General features: G+C 34.7%; 1 protein-coding gene across 6 annotated transcripts in view; it reads left to right on the plus strand.

Annotated features, from left to right (window-relative positions):
* COP1 (COP1 E3 ubiquitin ligase) overlaps positions 1 to 27,966 on the plus strand; it is a 246,412-nt gene that overhangs the window by 187,459 nt on the left and 30,987 nt on the right. For 5 of the 6 annotated variants that reach the window (XR_003612279.2, XR_003612276.2, XR_003612278.2 and 2 more), the window contains 3 exons: positions 2,355 to 2,472; positions 5,548 to 5,672; positions 6,757 to 6,917. Coding sequence is in view for 1 of the 6 variants with exons in the window: in XM_028122995.2 (XP_027978796.1) it covers positions 2,355 to 2,472; positions 5,548 to 5,672; positions 6,757 to 6,917 (404 nt within the window). In the remaining 5 variants the exon portion in view is untranslated. Of the gene's footprint in view, positions 1 to 2,354; positions 2,473 to 5,547; positions 5,673 to 6,756; positions 6,918 to 27,966 lie in introns of those variants that run through there. The other variant, XR_003612280.2, reaches the window with a different exon arrangement.

A 27,966-nucleotide genomic window follows, 5' to 3' on the forward strand; every position in this document is an offset into this window, starting at 1 on the left:
AGAAACAGCCCCTGGCCTTTCATTCAGCATGAATGCCCTTGCGGCTTCCCTGCAGCCCTCACTTCCCCGCCAAAGTTGATTGGATCAGGGGAAGGCACGGGACTTTTTTTTTTTTAAATAACTTTATTGTTATGTTAATCACCATACATTACATCATTGGTTTTTGATGTAGTGTTCCATGATTCATTGTTTGTGCATAACACCCAGTGCTCCACGCAGAATGTGCCCCCTTTAATACCCATCACCAGGCTAACCCATCCCCCACCCCCCACCCCTCTAGAACCCTCAGTTTGTTTTTCAGAGTCCATCGTCTCTCATGGTTCATCTCCCCCTCTGACTTACTCCCCTTCATTCTTCCCCTCCTGCTATCTTCTTTTTTTTTCCAGCAGGCTTTTTTCCAGGAAATGATAAGCTGATCAGAAAATTCATGTGGAAATGCTAAAGGATAGGAATTGCCAAAACAGTTTTATAAAAGAACAAAGTTGGAGGGTTTTTTCTACTGAATTTCAAAATTTTAAAGCTACAGTTAGTTATGGGCGCCTGGCTGGCTCAGTCAGTAGGGCATGCAAGTCTTGATCTTGGGGTTCAAGTCCCACATTGGGTGTAGAAATTAAAACAAAATCTTAGAGGTGTCTGGGTGGCTCACTTGGTTAAGCATCTGACTCTTGATTTCGGCTCAGGTCATGATCTCGGGGTCACAAACCCTGTGTCAGGCTCCTTGTTCGGCAGGGAATCTGCTTGAGATTCTCTCTCCCTCTCCCTCTGTCTGCTACCCCCCAAATAAATAAATAAATATTTTAAAAATAAATAAATTAAATCTTTTTTTGAAAAGCTACAGTTATACAAGACATTATTGTGCTGGCAGGAGGTAGACATATATAGATCACTTGATTAGAATTATGAATCCAGTTTTCAATAAGGGTGCTAAAGCAGTTCATTAGAGAAAAAAGTTTGTTTTCATCTCATGCTGGGACAACTGGATGCATCTCCATCCACATGCCAAAAGATGAACTTTGACCTCTTCACCCTATACAGAAAAAATAACTTAAAATTGATCATAGACATAAATATAAGGCTGAAACAAAGCTACAAAAAAAAAAGAAAAATCTTTAAGACCTTGGATTAGTCAAACTTTTTTATGAGGTTATAAGAGAAAAAAAATAAATTGGACCTGATCAAAATCCAAAGCTTCTGTGCTTCAAAATATACTGTTAAGAAAATAATAAAGACAAGCAACAGAATGGTTAAAAATATTTGTAAAACTTTTTTTTTTTAATTGTATCCAAAATTTTCGAAGTACTCATGTAAAGGAACTGGAACCATCATGCATTGCTGGTGGGAATGTACAATGGTACAGTCAGCAGTTTGTCAATTTCTTAAAAACACAAAGTTACCACATGATGCAGTAATTAACACTTCTTAGATATCTACCTGAGCCCAAATACATGTCCTCACAAAGACTTGAATGTGATTGTTCATAGCAGCATTAATTTTCATAATCAAAAAGTGGAAACATATCCTTCACCTGGTGAGTGGGTTGACAGATGTGGTGTATCCATACAATAGGTACTATTCAGCAATAGAAAGGAATGAATTATTAACATGTGTTAAAACATGGGTGAACTTCAAAAACTGTATGTGAGGTGCAAGAAGCTATACATAGAAGCCATGTATTGTGTGACTGCATTTATATCGGATGTCCAGAAAGGGTAAATTTATAAAGAAAGTTAGATCTAGTGATTGCCTAGGGCAGTGAGTGGTAAATGGCATGAGGGATCTTATTGGGATGAGGAACCTGTTCTAAAACTGATTTATGGAGATGGTTGCACCACTGGGTAAAGTTACTAAAAATCACTGAATTGTATACTTAACAGTGAGTTGGTTTTATTATATGTTAAATGTGTCTCAAGAAAGTACTTTTCAAAATCAAATGCAGGAAATTATATAGCATTATCTTTAACCAGAAGCCTAAAATGTTTATATTACCTTTTTTTTTTAATATAAGGTCATCTAAAATGTAAGGATACATTTTAAAATTTGCAGTTACTTTGAATGTTTAATACTCTGGTTTTAATGCCATGATCACTGGAAATATCAGCAGAACACCTTTTCAGACTGACCTTGCCATATGTGTATAAACTTTTTATGCAACCGTATTTCCTAGATTCAAAACAGAAAACCCACTATATCTTTGTTTTTGAAAATCATAGCACTTAGTTTTCTGCTGTTACAGGTTTGATATTGTCCCTGAAACCTTTGATGAAGACACTAAAACCATTTAAAATAAGCTTTGCTTTCTGTTTCTTCATTTACTACATTTTTCTTTTTGTTTTGTTTCACTTTATTCATTTTAGATCACTGTGTCCACTACTATGATCTTCGTAACACTAAACAGCCAATCATGGTATTCAAAGGACACCGAAAAGCAGTCTCTTATGCAAAGTTTGTGAGTGGTGAGGAAATTGTCTCTGCGTGAGTATTACTCTCCTGAGGTTAAGCTTCATACAGAGCTCTGTCATCATTTACCAGTTTTATAATGTCACCGTGGGTTGATACACTGAAGTATATGTACTTTTTCATAAATAGTAGATTTTTATATTTATATTTTTATATTTATAAATAATAGCCTAATTAAAATAAATGTATATTTTGGTTTGTATTGCTCACTTTTATATGCTCTTTGTGAATAAAATCCTGATGATGTTAGTTTTTAATGCACCCCCCCCCTTCAGCATTTGAACTTCAGTTTGGATTTCAACCACTGCTTCTCCTTAAGAAAAAAACAACATAGTTGATGGAATAGAATGAGAAGCATTTTATCTATTCAAATCAATATGTTATTGTATATTTATCTACACTGCAGTAGATAAACCAAAAATAATTGGTTTTAGGTAGTATTTTGTTGATTCTAAGTTAGTTGATTTCTCTATGGTTTCATGGTAAGTTTTAAGTATGTTTTGAAAAGAAGTAAATATGGCTGCTTATACTTGACAGATATTCTTTGAGAAGCCTCCTGCACTAGAGAATTATAATGAAAGCTTTTAGTTGTCTTTTATTTTGTTTGAGGGTTAACAAGATGTCAACCAGATAGATAAACCTCAGTTGCCAAAATATCATTGACAAAGTGCTTCTAACAGCCAGTCCCTTCTTTCTGTTAACCCATTTCATGATTCTCTTTATTTTATTTTATTTATTTTTAAAAGACTTTATTTATTTATTTGAAAGAGAGAGCACAAGCAGAGAGAGAGGGAGAAGCAGGGCCCAACACAGGGCTCCATCCCAGGACCCTGAGATCATAACCTGAGCTGAAGGCAGACACTTAACTGACTGAGCCATCTAGGTGCCCCCTCTTTATTTTATATTACCCTAACAAATACCCATTCTGTAATCTTAGGAGATTACTAATGCCAGTGCCTTGGCATTAATACTTGCTGTCTCCCACCACATCTATCTCTATACTGGTTGCTCTAGATAATAAGTTGGTAATTTGAATTGATTTAGCAAGGTAATTTGAGTTACAAACAAGGAAAAAAAGGTGAGAACTGAGTTTTCCAAGGGAAGATAATATAGGTAATTAGTTCACACTTAAGTTAACACTTAAATTAGTGTTAACCAGTCAAAATGTATCCCATCTTTAGGAATAATAATGGCAGTATATAACTAAAATTTTATTCAGATTCAAATGTTCATGGTAGATTATATGGCAGAAATATTTTTCCTTAACTTTAGATTTATAAATGTTAAATCAGTCTGATTTCCAGTATTTGAAATATATGGGTACTTAATATTATAAATTGGGAAACTTTAGTTAACCTTATTAATGTGGATATGTTGTTTATATTTTCACCAGTCTCTTGTCCTTCTTAAGTTTTATAAATCATGATTTTTTTTCTTGAATATGTTTGAGGTTTAGAAGTTTTTAGAATAAATTTATCCACAAGTATATTTGGAAGTGTTCAAAAGTAATATTAAAATATATATACTTTGCCACAACCTCTGAATTTGTGACCAATAAAAATATATACACACCTAGGGCGCCTGGGTGTCTCAGATGGTTAAGCGTCTGCCTTCGACTCGGGTCATGATCCCAGGGTCCTGGGATCGAGTCCCGTGTCGGGCTCCCTGCTCCTTGGGAGCCTGCTTCTCCCTCTGCCTCTCTCTCTCTCTCTGCCTTTCATGAATAAACAAATAAAATATTTAAAAATATATATATACACACCTAAAGAAATACTCAACGCAACATTGTTGAGAAAGATTTTATTTATTTATTTGACAGAGAGAGACACAGCAAGAGAGGGAACACAAGCAGGGGGAGTGGGAGAGGGAGAAGCAGGCTTCCCGCTGAGCAGGGAGCCCGATGCGGGGCTCGATCCCAGGACCCTGGGATCATGACCTGAGCCGAAGGCAGACACTTAACGACTGAGCCACCCAGGGCCCCGAGAAAAAAATTTTTAAACAACATAAATGTCTATTGAAAAAATGAGAAGCAATAGGGAAGTATTTTAAAGAGCTTGGAGTTTGGTCTCTGAAATAAGACAGTTCCAGCTTGAATCTGCTGTTGACTAGCTGTGGTACCTTGAAAATGTCCTTAACCTTCTCATTTTCAGTTGCCTCATCTCTAAAGTGGAGCTAATAGTTATTATGAAAAAAAAATTGTTATTATGTTGTGACTCTTTAAAGGAAGTAATGATGTAAAGCATTCAGCATGGTGCCATATTCTGTGAATGTTACAGTAAGAGAAAAGATGATTTATTGTGTAGTCATTAACAAAAATATTAAAATGTGTTTATTTAACAGAAAAATTATAAACCAAATTATCGAATAAAGGATAAGCAATGTACAACCTAATGTATATGATATGATCGGATTTTTGTAACACAAAGGAAAGCAAAAACATGGTGTCTTTTATTCAAGTTCTTTGTATGATAGGATTACCAACAATTTTTATATTCAATTAATTTTTGGTAAATAATTGCATTTGCATATTATTTCAGTAAATAAATTACATAGACTATTCCAGTCATTTATTATATTCCACCCCTGTAGATTCAACTAAGCTGTCAAAATAGGTTAAATTTAGTATACCAATACAATTCAATATTTGAAAAGTAAATCAAATCAAGTGGCATAGAGTGTATCCCTGAAATTAAACACAGCTCCCAGTGGAATTCATGTTATTTGATGATGGTGGTGTGATAGTATTGACAAGTAATGTTTATTAGTAAGTACTTTCTAGATGCCCAGGGACTATTGAAAGCATTTTAAATGAATTAATTTAGTTTTCACATCTTACAGAATTTACCTAATTCAATAATGTAGGAATCACTGTATTTCACATAACTAATGAACAAAATTGAGGCTGATGAGGTTATATAACTTTCCCAAGGTCAAAAGCAAATTAATGGTATATTGAGCATTGTTAACTCAGAAAATCTGGCTCCATAGTCTGCATACTCAACCACCAAACTGGATTGCCTCTAAATAGTAGGGATGAGTTTCATACCATGAAATCTTAATTGCATTCTCATTTTTTTGTGTTTACTTCAGCTCAACAGACAGCCAGCTAAAGCTGTGGAATGTAGGGAAACCATACTGTCTCCGTTCCTTCAAGGGTCACATCAATGAAAAAAACTTTGTAGGCCTTGCTTCCAATGGCGATTATATAGCTTGTGGTAAGTAAAACCATCTTTTCCTGGAACTTTTTAACAGGAATTTGTCCCTGAAATTCCATTCAACGGACATGGACTATATACTAAGTCAGGAAATGATCTGTACGTCCAGAAAGTAGCATATTGAAGTCTTCTGGGATTGTACTGGAGTGAGCATTAGTCCTTCTCTCCTTTACTGAGCACAAACCCTGACTGCATGAAATAGCATTAGATTGTTAAATATGTTTTGTAATTGTTCTCCATCGTACCATGATTTCTGTAGATATTATGTAAAAGAAAAGATTAATTTCTGCTAATATCCTAATTTCAGAGACATTATTTGTCTTCTTAAGGTTGATATTCATTTCCCCTCAGAATGTTCTCTTCATTAAGCAGTTTGTTTAGATGATCTGTTATTCTAGGGCTTTTGTTGTTGGTAATTTATACAAATTTAAATCAGAAGTAGAAAAATAAAATTAGGTAATGTTCAAATGCTTAATACACCTAATGCCTGAATATATGAACTTTCAGTAATTCTTTCAATGAGACGTTTATTTAGTAAAGTTGTATATAATGTAAACCCTGCCAAAGCAAATGTCTTGCAATTATTCTACTTTGATAGATTACTCAAAAATATAGGTTTCCTTATAGGCCACTTATCTAATAGAGGAATGTCTTTATTGGGGAATGGGACATAAATTTTGTAGGTTATTAAAACCAGCCTTTGTAAGTGCTGTAACCTTTTTTTTTTTCCCCTCTTAGAAAATCTTTCTAAGTGTCATGTAAGATTCATGCTTTAATAACAAATTTCTGGTCTTCTTTAAACCTTTGCTATAAATGAGGTTTTTGCAGTAATTTTAACCTTACAGTTATCAGTGTTGTTATATCATTTACCAGTTATTATTTCTTTAGATTAATAAAGTGTAGCTTTTTTTCTATGAATCATTTTTTCACATGATTCCCAAGAAATCCTGTGCTTCGGTCTTTCAGATTCAACCATAAAAGATTTGTCTTTGTGCTTAAACATTGAGTAATAATTACCTTATGAATGTAATGTCCTAATTCTGAATTCTCCCATTCTAAAAAATTATTAAATTTTTTTTTTCAGGAAGCGAGAACAACTCTCTTTACTTGTACTATAAAGGACTTTCTAAGACTTTGCTAACTTTTAAGTTTGATACAGTCAAAAGTGTTCTGGATAAAGACCGAAAAGAAGATGATACAAATGAATTTGTTAGTGCTGTGTGCTGGAGGGCATTGCCAGATGGGGTAAGTTTTCATGTCAGTTTTTTCACTTTGATGTCTCATGTAACACTTTATGTTTATGTATTCACTGTGAATTTTTTTAAGTTTAAAACATAAATTGATATGTGATACAAATTTTTTCTTGTGCTTAGTATTGCATCACCAAAGGAAACAGGCATTTTAGTTAGTAATTGAAATGTCACCAATGGAACAGTGTTACACTGATATAGTCTCTCCTGTGTACCCATAGCATCTTGTACATACCTCTGTTTTAGCATTATCACATTGTCTATTTATATCTCTTCTATAGGACTGGAAATTTCTAGAGTACACACTGTGTCTCATTTTCCTTAATGATCATTTGCAGTATATACTCAATAAACATTTAACTGAACCTGATATTGTCTTAGCAAGAAAAAAATTTGATGTAGGTAAAAGAGGCCCTATATGTATACCTAATTAAATACTATTTCAGGGAAGAATTGCTCTCTACAAAATGCACTTATACAAGAATATTTAAAACATTTAATTTCTTAATGAGAAAGTTGTACTTCTAGATTGCAAAAAAAAAAGTTTTCTTAAACTTGTCACTTATTCCTACATTTTAAAGTATAAGCTTTCTCATAAGTTATATGAAGAAATAGTTCTTTTTATTATTTTGATTTTTATAAACAGTAGTCACTAATGTTATCTTTTTGAAAAATAGCTCTTTAGGTGCTTACTTGGTTGGTTTTATTTTTGAACCAAAAAATTCTTCCTTGATGGGTACTTTCAGAATTCTGAGTTGCTGATACTATTTAACTTTAATTAGATATATCCCATTCCTATCTTATTTAAAGTTCTGTTAATCAACTTCCAGTTTTGGCAATGGTACACTAGGTGATTTGTACTAACCTGTAAGTAGAACTAGAAAAGTTGGACCAAGTATATTTATTTCAAAAACAACAACAGAAACCGGTTTGAAAACATTGGAATGTACACAAGATAGAAAAGAATTACCAGCATAGGAATGTAAACCTGGCTTTGGAGTATGCTTTTCCTCTGGGAGCCGTTGCCACTCTTGGTAGAACGGCTGAGAGCACTTAGGACAGCTTCACAGGGGCACAGGGATCAGAATCTAGTGCTCACCACTATGTGGGTGAACTTATTTTGGCTTAGGACCCCAAAAGGGCTGTAGTCTAGGGTAAACCAGTAGAAGGTAAACTCTCACAATGATTGCAACGCCAGATCATATCAGTCCTGAAATTAAAATTAAATGATCCTCTATTGCTAGTTAAAACTTCTTTGAAAGAAGGTCTAAAAAAGATCATCTGGGAATTTATTTTTTTTTAATTGCAAATATAGTAACTCTTAAGACACAAGAAAATCACAGACATAGGAAAAAGCAAGATGTTATAAATAAATTTAGCATAAGCAGTGGACAACAGAAACAAAATCACAGCAACTCTGGATATTGGAATTATGAGACATAGCTTAAAAATAACCATGCTGACAATTGATAAAAGACAAGATTGAAAATTTCAACTTGGAACTAAAGAACTATTTTAAAAATGAAAATCCTAGAAGTAAAAAATTATAATTACTGAAATTAAGATCTCATTGGATGGATTGTATGGAAGAAAAGACAGTTGAAAAGAATCAATGAACTTGTAGTAAGTTAGAAGAAAATATACAGAAGAAAGCATGGAGAGACAAATAGGATGAAAAAAATGCAGAAAAGAAATTAAGGATGAAGTAAGAAAGTTTAATATATTCAATAGAAGACCTAAAAGGAGAGAAAAGAAATAATACAACTGAAGCAAATATTAGAAGGAATTCTGTTGAGAACTTTACAAAATTGATGAAAGACATCACGGGAGAGATTCAATAAGCCCTTGTATCCCAAAGAATAAATCTACGATGTGAGTAAAGATTTAATATTATACTTGGACCATGAAGAAACTTAAGCTTGCCTGAAAATCTGACCTTGGGTGTGCCTTCTCATAGTACCACTTTGTGGAAATGTGCTGAATTAGGACAAACATGGAATGTTATTGTTAGCCGGCTAGTTCTCTTTTAAATTAACTATGAAACTCCATCTGTACTATTGCATCTGGACTTAGAGAACTGTGAGTTGGCATATTGACCTTACGTCTACCCAAAGTAAACAATATAAGACTGACAAAAAACCAAAGCACATCTCTGTATCTAGAACCTCATGCGCCCTAACTGTCCTTGGCAACTGTGCGCACTCTTTGTGTGGGTTCAGGAGGGATGCAAGAAGCTATGCATGTCTATAGTTGTTTGCTCTCCTGATGAGTTTGAAGATGTTGTGCATGACAAATTTCCTATCCTGTATACCTCTATAAAGCTGACTAACCTAGTGCAAGACTAAAGCTAACTGTGTTTGGTCCTGTGACCCCTACTGGTGGTAGGACGGTCACACCTTGACACATCATAATAAAACTATTGAAAATAAAATGCAAAGGGAGATTATTAAAATAAGGCAGAGAAAAGTCACTGTCTTCAGAACATCAGCAGTTAGACTGACAGTCAACTTCTCATGAAGCAATAGAAACCAGAGTTTGTGGAACCAGATCTTCACTGTGTAAAGGGAAATACCTCCCAATATAAATTTCTATATCCAGTGAAAATCTCTCAAAACAAAAGTAAAATGAAGATACTTTTAGATAAAAAAATATGAGGAATCTGCTACCAGTAGACGTACACTAAAGAAAACCTGAAAGGATATTTTTAAGGAAGAAGGAAAAGATGCAGAACCTAAAGATGAAGGTCACTGATGTAGAAAGGAATGGGAAAAGATGAAGGAATAGAAATGGTGAAAAGGAATAGAAGTGGTAATATGTAGTAAATCTAAATGCATATTGACTGTATAAAGCAGTGATGCCTCGTTGGATTTAATAAACATAAAATTAAGTATTTGACTGTAATAATATAAGCCAGAAGGGTAAGTGTGATTAAAATGTTCTCAAGAATTTTCCTTGTCAGGGAAGGAGGTAAAAAAACTAACATTAGACTGAAAGGGATGCATATTATAGTTTATAGGATAACCTTTCTAAAGTAGATTCTTAAAGTGTGCTACCTAGATCAACACATCAGTGTCCCCTGGGAACTTGCTTTATTTCCCAATAAAAAGATTAAAAGAAAAGTTCTCTAACTCACTTCATTATCAGTCCAGATTTATTTTAAATTTGATTTTTATATAACAGTCCCTTTGATTAGGCATGGAAAAATAACTTCATTTCCTTATTTTAGATGAGGCAGAAAGTGTGAGAGACTGTTGTTTATTTAGTCAACAAACATTTATTATGTGCAGTCACAGTTCTAGATATGGAAGATAAACTTGAACAAAACTGTAAGAAAAATTCTGGCCCTCTTAGGAGACTTAAAATTTTATGTGCCAGAGGAGAAGGAAAAACAGAATGAGTAAGTTGTTGTATCAGAAGGTGACGGGTGACTTGGAGAAAAACAAAGCAGGAGAGTGGGACAAGGAGTTCTGGAATAGGGAGTTCTAGTTTTCAGTGGTGGTAACAGAGTCACCTGCCTGAGTAGCTGAATTAGAGCAAAGACAAGGACATAAGGTGTAATCCACGTTTAAAGGTGTGAGGGTGTTCCAGGTGGAGCAAACAGTTCAGAGGCCGTGAAGTGAGGAAGTGATTAGTGTTCAGGGAACAGAAAACAGGCCAGTGTGGCTACACTACAGTGAACTAGGTGGAGAGTAGTCGATTTCAGAGTGGTGAAGAAGAACCATTTCAACAGAGCATCGTTTACCAAAGTCCGGACTTTGGCTTTTACCGGGTGTGAGTTGGAGCCATTTTAAGATTTTGAACAAAGGAGTGATACAGTGTGACTTCAATTTTTTAAAAATTGGTTTGGCTGTTTGAGAATAGATTATAAAGTGTCAAGAGTGGAAGCAGGAAGGCTGTTGCAGTAATCCAGGTAAGATAACATGGTGGTATACCGGTGAGAAGTAGTCAGATCCCATTCATATTTTGAACATGGAACCAGTAAATTGCATGTGGAGAGTGAAAGAGAAAAGTCTAGGATAACACTGAGGTTTTCCCCCCCATAACTTTGGAGTGGAGTTGCCGGTAATTGAGAAGACTATCAGAGGAAGTGTCTTAGAGGAGATAGGAGGGGATGTTTGGACTGGTTAAGTTTGAGTTGTACTTGCCTTCTAAGTGGATGTACCAAGTTTGGAGTTCACAGCAGATTGTGGCGCCAGAGATAGGCATTGGTAGCTGTGAGCATGTGATGTTTAAGCCAAGAAATTGGATGGTATCTCTGCAAGGGAATATAATTAGATACTAGAAGTCGTGTGAATACCATACTTTGGAGGGTACCTTAGTGTTCAGTGATTGAAGTAAGAAGGAGGAGGAATCAGCAAAAGCTGAAAAAGAGTCATTCTCTGTATGTTAGAAAACTGGTGCCTGGGAAGCCGAGTGAAAAGGTTTTTCAAGGAGGCAGCGTTGATTGGCTTTGTCAAATGCTACTAATACAAGTAAGATGGGTAAAAAGAAAATGAAAGGAGTGGTATGAGAAAAGCTTGATTGGAGTGGTTTTAAGAAAGAAAGGGAAGGGAGAAGTTGGAGATAGTGAAATACAGAGAGTTGTTTTGGGGAGTAGTAAAACAATACCATGTTTAATCTCACCTAGATTACTTTGTTAAAATATGAAATCAATAGCTGTCTCTAAAAAGGCCAAACATTTCATCGTCTTTCTGCCCTTTTTTCTATTCTACCTAATTTTGATCACAAGAAAGAGATCAATTTATTTATTTATTCTTGAAAAATTTTATTTTATTTTTAAAAGATTTATTTATTTGAGAGAAAGAGGGAGAATGGGGGGAAGAGCAGAGGCACAGAATCTCAAGCAGACTCCGTGCTGAGCGCAAGCCCTACTTAAGGCTCAATCTCAACATCCTGAGACCATGACCTGAGTGGAAACCAAGAATTGGATGCTTAACCAACTGAGCCACGAAAGCGCCCCATAAATTTAGAAAAATTTTAAATGTAATCAGCCAAAGAGAGGAATGGAAATCTAACTTTGTAAATAAAAATATGATTCAACAAAGGGAAGGACATCTATCTCCAAATTCACCATAAAATGTTTTTAGTTCATTCTTTTGTAGTTGTTGGTCAGTTAGGTGTTAGATGGTTGATGGGACTGTTCAGATCTTGTCTTTTCTGATTTTTTTCTGAAAGAGATCAATTTAAGGACACTTAGAAAATAGCTTAACTTTGAAAGTCTTTTTAGGTTTGGGACAAATATAAGTAGTATATCAATTAGCTGTAATGAACTAAAATGATCTAAAATTCTTCAGTTATGATAGTATAAAAATTGATTTGCTTTTATGTTATTTAGGCAGTGATTTAGTCATAGGGAGGGAATGAGAAATTAAAAATGAGTGGTAGAGGGAAGGGCACAAAGACAGATACATTCTTTTAGGACAGTATCTCAATCTTAAAAAGTTTAGGATAGTTTCCAGCAGATTAAATTTCCATTTAGCTTTGTTTTTTCCTATAACCTAGGTATCTGTCTATCTGTATATTTCTTTTTGGCCACTTCTAGGTGAAAATGAACCAGTAATCTCAAGCCCTATTTTGAACCATCAGCTAAGATCATATATAATTCCCATTCTTTTTATTTCTGCCGACCTTCATATAAACTGGAAAGAGTGTTATACACTGCTCTTTTTAAGATGTTGATCAACTTTATTGTATTTATTTCATTTTCTCCTTTATTTCACAGTGCTATGGAAGTTAACAGCATGCTCTCCCACCGTCCTGTTTGCTGTGTGGTCTATTTTGCTTTAGGATTACAATTCTTACTTTTAATTACTCTCATTTAAAGATGGAATATTTTTAATGTTTCTTTTTTTTTAAGATTTTCTTTATTCATTAGAGAGAGTGAGAGAAAGAGCACGAGGGCGTGGAAGGGGTAGAGGAGGAATCCCAGCGAGGGGCTTGAGGGGCTCCATCCCATGACCCCATGCTCGAGCCCAGGACTCTGGGATCACAACTTGAGCTGAAGGCAGTTGCTTAACTGGCTGAGCCACCCAGGTGCCCCTAATCTTGTTTCTTTTAATCTGAGAGATGATACTTTGTCCTTTGTCTATTTTTCTTCCTTCCTATATTTTCCCTGTGTCTAAAAGCACCTTTATTCAGTCACTTTTGGGGCTGCTGACAGATCCTTCTGTCCTTTGTTCCTTAACTTTGTCTTGCACTGGTAATGGCTCTAGCATTTCTACCACTAAAATGCCAAAATCTCTTCAACCATATTTAATTTTCAAAGGAATTTTAAGATGTTTCATTTGAACTCTAGTGAAAATTCTTTTTGCTTTTTAGAAGAATTTTAATTGCAACTTAGGCCCTCTCTAGAATAGAAATGGTAGTGATTACATGAATGAAGAATACAGAATTATTTTATATTTTGTTTTTAGTTTATTATTTTAATTCACTTGAAGACATTTTAATTAAAGAAACCTTAGTAGTTTAGAGTTATTGATACAAAGATGTTCTATTGCCTAATTATTAGGGTTTTTGTTCCCAAGACTAAATCTTATTTTTTTTTTTAAGATTTTATTTATTTATTTATTTGAGAGAGGGAGAATGAGAGATAGAGAGCACGAGAGGGAAGAGGGTCAGAGGGAGAAGCAGACTCCCTGCTGAGCAGGGAGCCCGATGCGGGACTCGATCCCGGGACTCCAGGATCATGACCTGAGCCGAAGGCAGTCGCTTAACCAACTGAGCCACCCAGGCGCCCCTAAATCTTATTATTTACATTGCCTATTTCAGTATTAATTTTCATGATTTTTAAAAAATATGGATTTGTGCGAAATAACTACTAGGAATAACACATCATTTTACCTTTGTTTAGGATTTTGAATTTAATTTCCTCATTGGTTATTTTTTGAATATAAATGAGGAGAACTTGATCGTATGTTTAAATTGCTGTAATAAAGGAACTTTCCACTTACTTGAAGAAGGAGCTATAAATTCTAAAACTGTGTGTGAATGTATTGTATCTATATTGCACATCCAAATACATTCCATTTGAATGATGATACAGTCTTTGAAGTAAATATGGTTTGCTATATTTCCATAAATAGCAGTTAACTCTATACTTTTGAATATAGAGAATATGGGCTTAGTAGGCTGCAGTTTCAATTCATTTTCTGACTCTACTTCTTTGCAAAATACCACATAATTTATTTAGCCTCTTGTGTCCGGATGTAAAATTTGCTGATACTTTTTGGAAACAGCCATTATCTGGATTAATAAAGCCTGTAGGTAATCAGCAATCTATGTCAGTTCTAGTTTCAACCTTTCCTTCTAAAATATATTGTTTATTCACAATTTTTGGTAGGTATTAATATGGACTAACAAGTTTTGTTTTCTTCCTCCCTCTCTTCCTTCCTTTCTATGACATCCCTAAATCCTCAAATCCTTTTAGGTGTACCTAAAAGGCAGTAATGATATGGTCAGGATAATTCATTAACTAATTATCCTCAACTAATTTATAGTTGATTCAGAGAAAAATTTTGCAATTTTAAGAGGGTGTGGGGGTCAGTGTGAATGTCCTTGGCAAACACTTTGATGGAGTATAATGTCATCATCTTGGAACATTATCTCTTAGGCTTTTTTACTAAATGACCGTTATTGTAGTTCATTTCTCAAAGAAACAATTAGAAATGAATACATGTATATTTTAGAGAATTTATAAAAATGAAAAGTAGAAAAAAATAGTCTATTATCACTTTTTCCAGAAATAACCAATAGTAAAATTTTAATGTAATTAATCAATGTTATTTTCCATTCATGGGGACTGTTTTTTTTTTAAATAAAATTATGTATTTTGCATATTATCATGTATTTTTATTTTTTTCCTGTATTTACCTTTTGCCTTTTTCATTAACTCTTAATAATCTCTCTCTTTTTTTGAAGATTTTATTTATTTATTTGACCGAGAGAAAGACTGTGAGAGAGGGAACACAAGCAGTGGGAGTGGGAGAGGGAGAAGCAGGCTTCCTGCTGAGCAGAGAGCCCGATGTGGGCCTCGATCCCCGGACCCTGGGATCATGACCCGAGCTGAAGGCAGACGCTTAACGACTGAGCCACCCAGTCGCCCCTATCATTAACTCTCGAAGAGAGTATTTTATGCCTGCATAGCATTCTATTCTAAGAATTCCATGACTGGCATACCATTGTTTTGTTGAGGATGTTAATGTTTACTTTTTACTATTATATAACTTTACTACTTTGAATACTTCTTCTTGAATATTTTTGCAATCTTTAAATTTCTAATTCTTTAGACGACAACCTTAAAGATTTATCCATTTAAAGAAAATGAATACTTTCAATACTTGTGATTAAAATTAGTTTGCCTTCTGGAAAAGTTTATTTACATTTGCTCTTGCACCAAAAACAAGAAAGTCCAGGGGGTTCAGTTTCACCATGTGCATCAAACATAGGATATAATAATGCCAGTACCTCTGCCAAGTTGAAAATATTTTGTTAGTAAATATGTAATCATTTTTTATTGTTTCCCTAAGCAGTTTTCTGAAACATTAGCTTTTGATTTTTTACAAATTTTTTTTCTAAAGAAATTTTTGCTTGAAAGGGAAATACCATGCAATTGAGATAATTGTTTTATAATCACAGTCTTTTGGCAATTTGGTGTTTGTAATTAAAATCTATTCCACTGTCTCCCACACCCTACATCCTCCTTGAAAGTAATGCTATAAAGCTAAGGTAAATTTGGGACACTACTGGTTAGTCTTGATTTCTATTAGACTGGAGTCAGGTAGAGGAGAATATGTGCTTTGTATCTGTGGATCCTTCTGTTGGCATGACCCTTAAAACTGATGGAATGAAACATAAATTGACTCAAGAATGCAAATAACTATTTCTGTTCTTAAGTGATCATATCTATTTAAAGAGACACCATATTTTTGTTGGAAGCAGATTCTGAGTCCATTGTAACTTCTGAGACTGTAGGGTACCCCCATCATTGTTTTATCAGTTCTGAATCGCGTCATACGTACTTAATCTAATCTTGGGTCACCAATTTTAAATGGATATCTGATGGGAAAAGGCAATATTTATAAAGGACACTTAGCACTTCCTTAGCTCTTCAAAAATGATAAAAAAAAATGTATACTCTATTCTCAGAAAAAGCATTAGTTATTAAGGATGGTTATTTTCTCTTGTGGCTTGAAACACCAGGAATCATATTGAAAGTTTCTATAATTCTAGAATGAAGGATGTCAGGACAAGGATTTTCCTAATTTCCCTCCCTTGAAACCAAGTCCAGCAAATGGCTTGGGAATCTGTCAACTATATTGTCATCCATACTATACAAAGTTATAAACATACTAAGTGAGAGCATCCTTTTCAGTCATATAATAAAACACATTTTTTATATTCCTATTTCTAAAGAATGAATTTAATAAATTTCTAACTTTATACAATGAAACACTTTTTTTTAAGTGTTTCTAACTAAAACCTTATATTCTTTTTTTAAGATATTATTTATTTGAAAGACAGCGAGAGGGGGAACACAAGCAAGGGGAGTGGGAGAGGGAGAAGCAGACTCCCCACTGAGCAGGGAGCCTGATGCGGGGCTCTATCCTAGGACCCTGGGACCATGACCTGAGCCGAAGGCAGACCCCTAACGACTGAGCCACCTAGGTGCCCCTAAAACCTTATATTCTTAAGATCTTCTTTTCTTTACCTAAATCTCTCATGATTCCTACCCATTAAAAATATTTGCTGAATGAATTAGTGTACTGCCTTATACTGTTATTTGTGTTCATGTCTCTTATCCCCTGCTAACCTGCAAACTCCTTAAGAGCACAGACTGTGGAACCAGGTCACTTAGGTTCAGTCAGATTTTCCACATAGTAGCTCTGTGACCTTGTACAAGTTCCTCAACTGTACTGTGGATCAGTTTCCTCATCTATATTTAAAAAAATTTTTTTTTATTAAGTAGGCTCCACACTCAGCATGGGGCTTAAATTTACAACTCTGAGATGAAGAGTTGCTTGCTCTACTAACTGAGCCAGCGAGATGCTCCTTCCTCATCTATAAAATGCTGATGACAATAGTAATTTACCTCTTAGGGTTATTATAAAGTTAAAATAAGTTATGGTACATAAAGAGTTTAGAATATTTTGGCATATAGTAAGAGCTATATAAATGTTTGCAATTAGGGTCATTAATTTTTAAATTATCCTTAGCACAAAGCAAATGGTTTGCACCTAATGTGTAATTAGTATATAATTTTTGTAATGAATGTTACAGTCTTTTCAAGTCTTTTAGGCTTGTCCTTTATCTTGTTTGTTCCATAATTAATTAAATACTAATTTTGAAACTAAAGAAATGCTGGAGTAGAGGTGGGAGATACTTCTAACATCTAATAGACTCACTTGAAACCCAGTGGTAATATCAAGATTACATCAATTTAAGAAAACTAGTTTTTCTGACATCAACATTCATGGGTACCTATATAATTATTTTATAATTACCAGTTTGCCCCTTGGGATAACCTCCAGGCTTTTGTTTATTTATTTTTTTAAAGATTTTATTTATTTATTTGAGAGAGAGAATGAGATAGAGATAGAGAGCACGAGAGGGGAGAGGGTCAGAGGGAGAAGCAGACTCCCCGCTGAGCAGGGAGCCCGATGCGGGACTCGATCCCGGGACTCCAGGATCATGACCTGAGCCGAAGGCAGTCGCTCAACCGACTGAGCCACCCAGGTGCCCCCAGGCTTTTGTTTATTTTCAAAAGCAATGAAAATTTTAAAGTGCATGCAGCTATAGGGAAGTTGGTATTTATTATTAGCTTAATAGTTTTGTTAGATTTATGGCCTGTTCTTCCTTTCCTTTCAACATTGCTTTTATTTTACAATTTAGTCTTCTCTCAAAAAGACTTAACATACCTATTTTTCCATTTATTTGTTTTTATCTAAGAGATAGGCATTCCTCTCTGACTTAATAAACACTGTGTATAAAGTGGCAGATTGCATGCAACTAGGGAAGCTAAAGCACTGTAAAAAGCCAGTCTGCTTTCATTAAAGTGCAGAATGCTTCTATAGTAAAATTTGTTTATACCAGTGATTATCAGAATCATCTTGGGATCTTTCAAAAATATATATATATATATATAACAAAACATCTATTGTTAGATCCATGAAGCCCTATTTAAGGGGAGGAAGGATGGTAGGTGGAGACTTGTATTAAAAAGTCCTCTAGGGCTCCTTGGAAAATTATGTTACCACTGGAAAGAGATTTATTAGACATAGTAACCAAGAGGCATAAATGCTTCTCCAGCATCTGCTAATGAGGTAATGATTGTAATTATGAATATCTAATATCTGTTAGATTTTGCTATTCCCTTACCCCCTTGGGAAGAGATACAAATAAAAATAATAAGATGTGGTCTTTTTCCTTTTCTTTAATTAAAAAAAAGACCTTTAATTTATATTAACTTCCCACACTTCTAAGCTGTTTCTGATCCTGAATTCTTCAGTGAACACTGAGAAGACAACATAGGAGCTTCTTTTTCTTTCTTCTCTCCTTTCTTCATTTCTGTTTCTCTTTTTCCTTTTATCTTTCCTTTCCTTTCTTCTTTCCTCTAGCTGGATGGTTTATAACACTTTAGAAAATTTTCCTGACTGGAAGAGGGCCAATCTGAATGAACTCTTGTCTTGGGCGTGGAAGGAAAGAAGATTCTGAGCATGGACCCTGACTTCCAGGAAGACTGTGGCTCCCATCTCCTAAGTGCCCCACTCTTCCATTAGCGTCCAGATTAGAGTGGGGTGGGGAAGTAGAAAAGAGAGGAGACAAGAAGGTGGTGGAAAACTGAAGCAAAGCTGCAATTTATTTCTTCTCTAAGTTAATTACATTAAGTGTAAATATTCCTTGACCTTAATATCCACTACTGTATGGGACAACCTCTGTGAAAACATTTGTTGCTTTAGATATTTTATGGTGAATATTGTAATGAAATCAACAAAATAACATTTAGAGGATCTGCCACTCAACATTTTAAATATATCATTATTGTCATTTTTATATGTACTGTAATGGAATTTGACCTACATTAGAATGGTTCTCATAATTTTTCTCGTTAAATATTTTTTTTGAAATAGTGTTTGTCCTTCTGCAGTATGCCAGTTTTGAAGCACAATATTGACAGAAATCTTTAAGCTACTTGGTTTTTGTTTTTATTTTTTATTTTACCTTGTGTGAGGGAAAAAAGAAATATATTAATTTGAGAGTACATTCTGAATTATGCCATTAACCTATAAATAATTTTTCATTATTACCCCACCACACTTAAAATTGTCCAAAATATTTTGAGATGGGAAGGGATTTAACTTTGTTTTCTAAATGTTTATCTTTTGATAGTTCCTACCAAATTTCTATTAGAAGTAGTAGAAGGCCAGAGAGTGAATATTGAATATCATTTCCTTGACTTAAAAGTTTTTAATGAATACTACTTGAGTTGGTTTTGTATGCTGAGTATATGTATGAAAAATCATGATTATTATTTTCCAATTAACTAAAAACATGGTTAGCGATTACTTAAATCAGAATTAACCAAGGACAGCAACTGTTAAGAGAAAAGTGTTTCCTGCTAATTCAAGCTTGCATCCTATCTGGGGAAAAGAAATATATGTTTATATTTTACTTCACTAGTCTCATGTTAATCCCAGTTGTTCTCATGAAGTCTCTCTATTGATGTGATCCTTACAGCCTTTCAGATCTCTTACTGTATCATTTCTTAAATCCCATTTTATGCAGCATTTTTTCAAATAAAGCTACAAAAATTGGCGTTGATATTTCTAGGATGGTAGAAAAGTTATTACTACTGAACATAGAAATAATTTGATTATGTAGATTAAAGAAAAGTCAATCTATTATAATTGCTGTAAAGAAGCTATTTAATTTGGGGCCTGGTTTTTTTTTTTTCTTTTAATTTAAGATTTTATTTATTTATTTGACAGAGACCGACACAGTGAGAGAGGGAACACAAGCAGGGGGAGTGGGAGAGGGAGAAGCAGGCTTCCCGCAGAGCAGGGAGCCTGATGCGGGGCTCAATCCCAGGACCTGGGATCATGACCTGAGCTGAAAGCAGACGCTTAACAACTGAGCCACCCAGGTGCCCTTTGGGGCCTTTTTTAACTCTAGATAAGAAGATTAATTTGGATGAAAATATAGATTCTTTATTTGAACTGGGCTAACCAACCGAAAGGTAAAGATAAAGGCAGAAAATAAATCCAAATCATTTGGTTTAAATGATCAAAGTGTTTACACATTTTGAGAATTAAATAGATGGTTGATATTGCTTATGTTTGTCTTCAAGGTCTTTGACTTTGATGGAAGTTGGAAGTTTAGGGATAGATTATACAGAAAGTAAATCTGACTTCAAGATTCAGTTCCTTTTTGTTAATTTACTGTTTTAAATCCTAAGTATCCAGAGCTGTGGCTTTGTGACACACCAAGTATATCTTTGTGAGTTGCTTCTCAGAGCTTGAGAGAGCAAAAGTAGTAATTGCCTTTGCTTTTAGTGGGTTTTTTTGTTTGTTTTTTTTTATTTATTTCGCACAACATCCCAAATATAAGTTTATTTTAGGAGACCCAAGAGTTTATCTTTTTATTTTTAAAAAATTGCTAAGAATTATTACATCTCTTATGGTTCCTCATGTAGTGTTATCACCTGATAGATAAGAAGTGAAATATTTTATTTCATGCCAGACTATCTAAATACTTTTGAAATATGTAGCTCAATATGTATAATTCTTATTTTTAGCAGCCAAGAATAATTTAGGTTTCACAAGTCATGCTTATGTGCCCTTACTGTTTTTCACTAACCAACCAGATCTGTAATTCACATGATAATCCTTGATGTTTGTATTAATGGTAGACTATAGTGGTTCTAGTAAGTCCCAAATGTCAACTTAAGAAGAATGGATAATTGTTGTAGATACTGTGGGTATTTATATTTAAAAGGAGGGTTTATGCCTCTCCCAATTAAAAAGTTAGCCTTGCCGCTTCAAAATTCAATAGGAGATGTGTTTATAAGGAATACTTTCATTTCCTCAAAGTCTTGTTTTTTGTTTAAGACTTTTTAATTCTAAGCTTTTTACATTTCTGTTGATTTTTAAGATCTGACAATTGTGTTTTTCTTTACTAATAGAAAGGATGAATTATTGATGGCAAAACAAATTCTAGGATCCTGTTATAGGGATCTTGCTGGTCTTTATGGGTAAGGGAAAGCCTGGTTACCCTGTAGATTTTACATTCTCCATCCAAGTCCTCACCATGTTTAAAAATAGGTTTCAGTCTTTCTATAATGAAGAAGTAGAATGAAGAAAACCACTTAATTTTGACCAGAGCTGAGATTGTCTGTATGTTAGAGGCATTGCTTTTACTTATTTTTCCTTTTCCTTTTTATTCTCTGCCTTCCAAGCCATCATTTTAGGGATATGGAGAAAAAAATAACTTATCAAGGGTAATAACTTGTTTGTTGGTTGGTTGGTTGGTTTTTGGCTTTTGTTTTTTTTTTGTTAGTTTTGTTTAAATCTCATATTAACTTTAAACTCCTCCGTTTGATACAACCAATGGAGTGAAAGGGTTTTGTTTTTTGGTAATATTAATAAATTGTTTGAAGGTATATTTTTGCTGTTGACTGAGATTTATCAAAAACATAAGTTACATTTTAAGCTTGTGTATATCTTGTGTCTTTTTAGGTGTAAGGATTTGCATCAACCTGAGTTATTAAAGAGTGAAACTCTTGGCTCTGAATAGATGTGAATCAACCCTTAGGAAGAGATTCTCTCACCTAGTTTAGGTGCCCTGTTTCTTACTTTGTGATAGATAAGTGGCAATTACTTTTTTTTTTTTAAGATTTTATTTATTTATTTGACAGAGAGAGGGAACACAAGCAGGGGGAGTGGGAGAGGGACAAGCAGGCTTCCCGTGGAGCAGGGAGCCTGACACGGGGCTCGATCCCAGGGCCCTGGGATCGTGACCTGAGCTGAAGGCAGATGCTTAATGACTGAGCCACCCAGGCGCCCCCACAATTACTTTTTAAAATAAGCATGAGGTTTTAGTTCTTTGCATGAACATTTGCATTTGAATTATGTAATTTTCTCTTATGCTTGCTAAAGTATACAAGTTATATATCAAAAGACTCAAAACAAGTCAAAATAACTACAAGCTTCCTTCTCAGGCTGTAATATATAAAGTAATGCCTAACCAAGCAGAAACTTACCTTCAGCATTTGGACCCTATCTTATTCAGGAGACCAATGACATTTTTTTTTTTTTTTAATCCCTTCATCATCTCTGCTTTAGAATGTTCTATTTTTCTCCACTAATAAAGAACTTTTAGAAAACAGAGAATAGGGAAAATTTGCCCTGTAGTAGTAACACCTAAACAAAACCGCAGTTAATGTTCTGATGTCTGTCCTTCCAGTCTTCAGCCTGCATTTCTTAAATAGTTTTATGTTATCGGTGTATTTTGTATTTCATTTTTTACACTAACTACAGCTCAGCATTTCCTCTCCTTACATCATAATGTTAGTGGAAGGCATTTATATTTATTATGAATTAGTTTGTTATTATTAAACATTTAGACTGCCTCTTAGTTTTTCATAGTTCTAAGTTAACAATGTTTTGGGACCTATTGTTTTTCCCCTTTTGTCTTGTAATATTATATTTATAATACAAAATCCTGTAAGTGGGGGAAAAACTGGATCAAAGGGTTCAGATTATTTTTTAGCTTTTGATATCTACTATTATCTTGATTTCCAAAAACAGCCCAGTTTTTACACTATAGTTTCTCCTTGGCATGCCAGCAGTGATTATCAGGGGTGGGAGGTGAAGGGACAAGGCAGTGAGGTGAGAAGAGGGAGATGAGGTATGAGGTAGTGTGTATTTTCATGTAGCACACTCTTTGAAATCTGATTGCTAGGTTTTGTTGCTAGCTATGACACCTTTGGAAAAGTCCTTATCCTTTCTGAGTCTACTTCCTCATTTTTGAAGTGGGTTAATACAAATATTTAATACCTCAAAGTGTTATTAGGAAACAAATGACATTATGCATATGAAACACTTATGCATGGTAAGTTTTCAGTAAATGGTAGCTACTACTAGTAACAAATTAATGTGTAAAAGTTGGAAAATTAACATTTTGAGCATCTATCCTGTCCTCCTGTCTTGCTCAGTATTTTGTGTAAGTTCTGCAAATCTCTTCCAGATATATTTCTAGGTAGAAGGTACAACATGTGCAAAAGCTTAAGAATATGAAAGAGCCCTGTATGTTTGGAGCCTGCTGGGTGGGATATAACAGGACTTGTGGGAGATGAAATGGGAGATGGTAGATTAAGAAGAGTGATTTTTTTTTTTTTTAAGGGTCATTCTGGACTGTGTTAAAAACCTTGAACCTTTATCTGTGCAACTATATAAAGTTAAGAAAAGTGATTGACTTCAACTTTTGATTTGTGGTTTTAGTTTAATTAACAACAACAACCAAAAAGATGTGGTAGGCAAGACTACAAAGGCACTGGGGATAGGGTTTTACTTAGGTCCAAGAATTTGGGAAATATATTTGAATTTAAATTTGCAGTATCCACTGTTTTGTTAGAGGGATGAACACTCTAGGCTTATAGCAGTTAATTAGCTTTTTTTATTTGGGTAAGTCACCTAATATCTGAGTTTCATTTCCCTCTTTAGTTTGAAGGGGTTGTATATCAGACTTCTATTGCCCAGTGGCCATATGTAAAACCAACTTACACGGTTATAGTAAGACCATATTGTTTACATGTAGGTCCACTAATAAACTGAATCTTGTTTTATCCCATATATACAAACTCATGAAAACATTGTGTGAGAAACTCCCTGGCTTGCATTATTTCTCTCTTAATTCAACTTCTGAATTCACTTACAAATGGAATAACTGCTTCCAATTCTAGGATGTGCATTAGCTATAAAGGAAGAACCCTTTTGCCAGTTCGACATAACTTATCTCAGACAAGAAACTTTCTTGATGTTGAAAACATGGGGAAACAAGTTTTGTAAAGGCAATTTTCTAAGAAAAATGGAATTTTCTTAAGCTAGAAATTCTTATTGAGCAAATTGTAACACCTCTCAAGGACTACACTTTTTTTTTAAGATTTTATTTATTTGAAAGATTGAGAGAAAGCGAGAGATAGTGGGGGGAGGGAGAGGAGAGAGAGATCTCTGAGCAGACTCCACACCCAGCGTGGAGCCCTACATGGGGCTCAGTCTCACAAACCTGAGATCATGACCTGAACTGAAACCAAGAGTCAGATGCTTAACCTGCTGAGCCACCCAGGCGCCCCTCAAGGACTGTACTTCTAAAATATGAATGTTTTACATATAACAGTAGCAAGAAAAGAAATAATTCATTTTTTAAAAGCTCCCTAAAATTTGAACTTTTTTGTTCCCCTATTCTTTTTTTAAAAAAGATTCATTTATTCATTTTAGAGAGAGAGAGCATGCACACAAGCATGGGGAGGGGCAGAGGGAGAGAATCCCAAGCAGACTCTCCACTGAGTGCAGAGCCCCACCCAGGGCTTGATCCCATGAGATCATGACCCAAGCTGAAACCAAGAGTTGGACACCCAACCGACTGAGCCACCCAGGGGCCACTTTGTCCCCATATTCTTTACTAATTCACTCTTAATGTAATGTTTCTGATACTGTAATTACTACATTATGTTTTGCATTAATTTTGGCAACTTCACATTGTCAGTAAGTGTTCAGGTAGACTCTTATTGTCACAGGTTAAGAGAAAGTTATTGTATTTAAATTTATATTGCATTTTAATAACATCTGCTCTCATGGTCCTCTAATGAAAAGCTTCTAATTACTTAATATTTTAAGGGATTATTATGTGATGGGAAAAATAAGAGACCAGTGCTTTTTTCCCTTTCTGATATTGCTATGAAGTTTTGATTGTGCAACTTAACCTATGTTTTAAAATGAAAGTATCGGTGCAGTAGCATTCTCCTTTTTCTAACTGTATAACTGTAGTCTTGCATATTTGCTTTAGTTAGCTCTGTTAACACTGAAATACTAACAGAAATGGTATTTCTTTGGGTTGGTAATTCTAACACTTCAGACTAGTACTTAGTTGATGTGATTAACTAGTTTTCCAGGACTAAATCCTTTTTCTAAAGCTCCTTGTTAAATCAAATATGTGTCTTAGTTAGAGTAGCAATTACCATAGTTGTTTACTCTTAATGGTCCTTTGGGGCTCTTTGATTTGTCTACTACAAAGTTCTTGGAATTCATGGAACCTACCCCACAAGGTTTTTTAGGATGTTCTTTGACCCACTAAAAACATATGAAAAAGTTTGTCATGTCCATGTGATTATTTTACTAGAGAGTTTATTGCTTTTATTAGATTTCTAAAGGGGATCAAAATATGAATGATTAAAAATTAGTGCTACAACAAACAATGAATCATGGAACACTACATAAAAAACTAATGTATGGTGATTAACATAACAATAAAAAATTTAAAAAAATTAGTGCTACACAATGTAGTCTGGCAAGTTGACTTGATAGGACTATGAAGTAAATTGTACTAGCAATACAAATTACTAAAAATTATAAATGTTAATTTTCTGCTCTCACTTTGAATTGTACATTAATTCTTACATAGCTTGGCCGATTTAAAGATTTTTTATTTATTTATTTTTGCAAGAGGGAAGGGGAGAGAGAGAGAGGGAGCACAAGTGGGAGGGAGCAGTAGAGGGAGAAGCATACTCCCAGCTGAGCAGGGAGCCCGATGCGGGACTTAATCCCAGGACCCTGGGATCATGACTTGAACCAAAGGCAGACACTTAACCTACTGAGCCACCCAGGTACCCTAGCTTGGCAGATTTAAAAGAAAAAAAATCACAGAATAAGTGCACAGAAGCTCTTTATTTTAATCCCTTCATTTTCTCCTCTACTTCTTCCAGTCTAGAGTCATGTTATCTATTATTTTAAGAGAGTGAGAAACCTTAACCAAATCACTTTGCTTCTCTTTGCTTTCTTATCTTTTAAGAAAGGAAGCGACACCAGATTTACTACCTCACAGTGCTGTCGTAAAACTCAAACAAGATTTTTGGCTGTGAATAGCATTTTATTTTTTAAGTTTTTTTTTAAGATTTTTTACTTATTTATTTGAGAGACAGAATGAGATAGAGAGAGAGCATGAGAGGGGAGAGGGTCAGAGGGAGAAGCAGACTCCCTGCCAAGCAGGGAGCCCGATGTGGGACTCGATCCCGGGACTCCAAGATCATGACCCGAGCCGAAGGCAGTTGCCTAACCAACTGAGCCACCCAGGCGCCCTGTGAATAGCATTTTAACCAACATCCTGTGACATTCACACAAAGTACATCTGTCATATAAAGAACAGACCAATTATGTGAAGAGTTCTGCATTAATTTGTTAATACATAGTTAAGAAACTAGTTAAGAACTAGAACAAATAATGCTAACATTTGTATGGAACCACAAAAGACCCTTATTAGCCAAAGCAGTCTTGAGAAGGAAGAACAAAGCTATAGGACCACAATCCCAGATTTCAAGATAAAATATAAAAATGTATTAATCAAAACAATGTGGTACTGGCACAAAAATAGACACATAGATCAATGAAACAGAATAGAGGGCCAGGAAATAAACCCACGATTATATGGCCAGTTAATCCATGACAAAGGAGGCAAAAATATACAGTTGGAAAAAGATGGTCTTTTCAACAAATGGCATTGGGAAAACTGGACAGCTGCGTGCAAAAGAATGAAATGGACTGCTTTCTTATACCATACACAAAAATAAACTCAGAAATGGATTAAAGACCTACATGTGAGACCTGAAACCATAAAACTCCTAGAAGAAAACATAGGGAATAATTTCTTTGACATCAGCCGTAGAAACATTTTTCTATGGCAAGGGAAACAAAAGCCAAAATAAACTATTGGGACTGCATCAAACTAAAAAGTTTTTGCACAGCAAAGGAAACTATCAACAAAACGACAAGGCACCCTACTGAATGGGAGAAGGTATTTGCAAATGATATATCTGATAAGGGGTTAAAAAGCCAATATATATAAAGAACTTCTACAGCTCAACACCCCCAAAATAGTCTGATTTTAAAATAGATGACCTGAATAGACATTTTTCCAAAGAAGACAAACAGATGGCCGATAGACACATGGAGAGATGCTCAATATCACTCATCATCATGGAAATGCAAATCAGAACTACAATGAGATACCACTTTTCACCTGTCTAAATGGCTAGAATCAAAAAGACAAATAAGTGTTCGTGGAGGAAAAGGAACCTTTGTGCACTGTTAGTGGAAATATAAATTGGTGCAGCCACTGTGGAAAACAGTATGGAGGATTCTCAAAAAATTGAAAATAGAATTACCGTACGATCCAGTAATTCCACTACTAATTACCCAAAGAAAACACAAACACTAAATCAGAAAGATACATACTCTCCTATGTTTTTACTGCGGCATTATTTATAATAGCCAAGATACGGAAGCAGCTCAAATATCCATCAATAGATGATGGGGTAAAGAAGATGTAGTATACATACATGATGAAATGTTCCTCAGCCATAAAAAAGAATGGGATCTTGCATTTGCAGCAACATGGGTGGACCTAGAGGGTATAATGCCAAGTGGAATAAGTCAAAAAGACAATTACCATGATTCCACTTGCAGAATTTAAGAAACAAAACAAAGAACAAAAGAGAAACAGAAAAACAGACTCTTAAATACAGAGAACAAACTGGAAGTTGCCAGAGGTGAAGTGGGTAGGGGGGTAGGTGGAATATATAAAGGGGTTTAAGAATATGTATGTTATGATGATCGTAAGTAATGTATAGACTTGTTGAATCATTATATTATACAATTGAAACTAACACTATGTTAACTGTACTTTAGTTTAAAAATTTAAAAATCTCATTTTCTGTTTTAACAAAATACACATAAAAAATAATAACTCCATAAAAATTGCTAATAATCTGCACATAATCT

Source organism: Eumetopias jubatus, unplaced genomic scaffold (assembly GCF_037043125.1).
Source record: "Eumetopias jubatus isolate StellerSeaLion01/CBP00866 unplaced genomic scaffold, mEumJub1_p1.0 scaffold_12, whole genome shotgun sequence".
Taxonomy (NCBI): Eukaryota; Metazoa; Chordata; class Mammalia; order Carnivora; family Otariidae; genus Eumetopias; species Eumetopias jubatus.